Here is a 3206-nt window from a genome sequence, read left to right as displayed (position 1 = left end):
TTCCGAAAGTCAGGGGTGAAGTCCCGGATTCAGGCGCTCCGGCACATGAATGAAACCAGCCCCGACAACGTCAACTACGACGGGCAGTCGGCGTACGACGTGGCTGACCTGCTGAAGCAGTATTTCCGTGACCTGCCGGAGCCCATCTTCACCAGCAAGCTGACGGACACCTTCCTGCAGATCTACCAGTGTAAGTGCTGGGCTGGGGCCGGTCGCCTCTGGGCTGGGGATGAAAGTCGGGGTCTCCCAGGGAGGAGGCATCTCTCTGTTCATTCGGACAGAGGTGGTGGAGGCAGATGGTGGTCTGTGGGGATGGACCTGCTGACCGTCAGCTTTGCCCTGTGCTCGCAGTCGTGTCGAAGGAGCAGCGGCTGCAGGCGGTGCAGGCGGCCATTATCCTCATGCCGGACGAGAACCGGGAGGTGTTGCAGACCTTGCTTTACTTCCTGAGCGACATCGCTTCTGCGGAGGAGAACCAGATGACCGCTGGGAACCTGGCCGTGTGCCTGGCCCCCTCCATCTTCCACCTCAACGTGTCCAAGAAGGAAAGCACCTCGCCGAGGTAAGGGTTGGACTAGCTCTGGCCTCCCCAGCCTTCCTGCAGTCCCCGTCTCCCCATCGCCCCTTCCCTGTCCATCCTGGGAGGAGGCCACTGAACCGGGGTAAGGCGTGGTGGGAACGCGCGTGCTCTCACACAGCCCCCCCATTGCTCTGCTTTGCAATGTGGGGGTCCCCCACACTGCGACACAAAGCAGAGCAATGGGGGGCTAGAGGCGGGCGGGATGCCCAGCCGGTCCCAGCGATACCTGCTCCCCCGCAGGGTGATACATAAGAGGGGCACCATGGGGAAGCCTGACCAGAAGGACCTCAACGAGAACATGGCTGCGACGCAGGGGCTCTCCCACATGATCACGGACTGCAAGAAGCTCTTCCAGGTGGGTGGCTGCGGCGTGTCCAGCCTGGCATTGCCCTCTCTGGGCGCTGCCAGTGGGAGATGCGACCTCGCTGGCGGGGTGCTGGTCCTGTGGAGTCAGTGTGGGGCGAGATAAGGGCACCCATCCTTCAAGGGGCAGCTGCCACCAGTCGGTCAGCCCCAGGAGCGAAGCCCAGCTGCATCTTCTTGTGGTGCAGGTCACAAGCTGCAGGACCTATGTCCAGGAAGGCTGTGTCCATTCTTCCCCCCCCTCCTTGGTGGGAGGAGGAGTTGTGGTTTTCTGGCTGCTCAGGGCTGCTCACAAAGTCCACATAGGGTTCCTCTGGCTTTCTGAAGATCTCTATGCTCTTGGCTTGCAGGTATCCCACGACATCTTGCTCCAGCTGAGCAGCTCGTATATGGCAGCAGATGCTTACCCCCATCCCCTGGCTGACTTCGTGTGTCAGGGGGAAAGCAAGGATTTACACTCCTACTTCGAGCAGAGCGTCCAGAGCCTGCTCAAAGAATCGTCGGAGAAATTCAAGGGGTGGCTGAGCACCCCGGGGCCCCTGAACACGGAGCTCTCCTGCAAAAAGGTGAATGCCACTGTGTGGAGGGGGCCTTGGGGGCACGTGGGGAAATGTGACGGGGTGACCACTGGGAGCCACGGGTCCTGCGGCACCTGCCAACTGGCTACCGACCCCTTGGTGTTTGTTCCCTTCGGCGAGGAGGGATCAGCAACCCCTGCCTTGGCCAGAGGAGGGGCTGAGAGTTGAACAGCTCTGGGATGGAGGATGCTCTGTGCCCAGCAGTCCCGGCAGAGAGCCCACCCCGTTGTTGTTAGCAGAGGAGCTGGCTGCCTGTGCCCATCCCATCCTACCCCATCCCCTCTCTCGCCAGCAGATGTGACGGTGCTGCTCCACAGTGGTGGGAGCCACTGGTAAAGCCGCTCGGGGGGTTAGCACTGTGGGGGTCCTGCAGGACAACCTGCCTGACCCTTCCCTTGGCCCATCAGGTTGGGGATGGGCACCCTCTGCGCTTGTGGAAGGTCTCCACGGAGGTCGAGGCCCCTCCCACCACGGTGCTGCACCGGGTGCTTCGGGAGCGTCACCTCTGGGATGAGGACCTGCTGCAGAGCAAAGTGGTGGAGGCCCTGGACAAGAACCTGGAGGTCTACCACTACGTCACGGACAGCATGGCACCCCACCCGCGCAGGGACTGCGTGGTGCTCCGGTGAGGGCAGGGAAGGACCTGAGCGGGAGGGTTTGGTCTTGGTTTGGTGGATCCCATCTGGCCCCAGCCCTGGCTGCTCTTCCTTGGGCTGTACAGGCTCCCCCACCTCCTGCTCCCGATGCGGACCCCGAGGTCTGGGCAGGGGCTGCCCGCAGGTGGGCACGCAGGGACAGGAGCTGAGCAGGGCTGCTCTGTCCCGCAGGCGCTGGCACACGGACCTGCCGCGGGGAGCCTGCCTGCTCATCTCCATCTCGGTGGAGCACGACAAGCTGCCGGTGGAGGGAGGCGTCAAAGCTGTCGTGCTGATGTCCCAGTACCTCATCGAGCCCAGCGCCATGGGACGCTCCAAAGTGACCCACATCTGCAGAGCTGACCTCAGGTAACGGGGGCCCTTGGTGCCGCTGCATCAGCGGCTGCATCAGCCATGGGGGAGGTTGATGGAGCAGCAGGTAGCGGTGGGGCGCAGGAGCTGCTCGTCCCTTTGCTTGCCTGGCCTGGCAACACGGGCAGGGTTGCAGCTCATGCAGTATGGTGCCTGCCTGCCCGGAGGGAAGGGGGTGCTGGTCTGGGGCCAGGTTTTAGCTGCCAGATGGTTACTGGGAAAGGAGCCACCAGCTCGGTCTTGCAGTGCTGGCAGTTCCTCCGGTGGCTCCGAGTGCAGCAGCAAGTCCCTTAAAGCTTCTGCGGAAACCACGGGGTCCCCTGCGGGTCTGAAGCATGGCGTTGGTGCTCTCCTCTGTGGCGAGCCATGCGGGGGTGTAGCGGTGTAAGGATGGGCTGATGCAAGGGGCAGTCTGGTCGTCATTCTGGGCTAGTGCAATCCCGGCTGGGTCACAGATATTCCCCCGTCTTGCCACAAGTCTGCGGAAGGGAAGGGGTTCCCTTCTCTGTCGTGTAGTGCTCGTTCAGCGTCTCATAGTCCATTGCAGCTGGATCTATGCCGAGTGCCTGTCCCGGAGCAAGAAGTGACGTGCTGCTCCTTGGCGCCTGCCAGGGTCTCTTCTGCCTGCTCACCCTCCTCCTGCCTGTTCCCGTCTCCAGGGGCCGGTCTCCCGAGTGG

At 62.8% G+C, this 3206-nt stretch overlaps 1 protein-coding gene across 1 annotated transcript in view; it reads left to right on the top strand.

Annotated features, from left to right (window-relative positions):
* Positions 1–3206, top strand: part of STARD8 (StAR-related lipid transfer (START) domain containing 8) — a 14413-nt gene that overhangs the window by 10178 nt on the left and 1029 nt on the right. Inside the window, exons 8-14 of the mRNA XM_009334280.1 lie at positions 10–190; positions 352–562; positions 821–935; positions 1294–1509; positions 1929–2146; positions 2349–2525; positions 3188–3202. Of these exons, the coding sequence (XP_009332555.1) occupies positions 10–190; positions 352–562; positions 821–935; positions 1294–1509; positions 1929–2146; positions 2349–2525; positions 3188–3202 (1133 nt within the window). The remainder of the gene's footprint in view (positions 1–9; positions 191–351; positions 563–820; positions 936–1293; positions 1510–1928; positions 2147–2348; positions 2526–3187; positions 3203–3206) is intronic.

The sequence above is a fragment of the Pygoscelis adeliae genome, unplaced genomic scaffold (genome assembly GCF_000699105.1).
Source record: "Pygoscelis adeliae isolate BGI_AS28 unplaced genomic scaffold, ASM69910v1 Scaffold191, whole genome shotgun sequence".
NCBI classification, from domain to species: domain Eukaryota; kingdom Metazoa; phylum Chordata; class Aves; order Sphenisciformes; family Spheniscidae; genus Pygoscelis; species Pygoscelis adeliae.
Note: the sequence above shows the minus strand (reverse complement) of the source record. Positions and strands in the feature narration are given on the sequence as shown.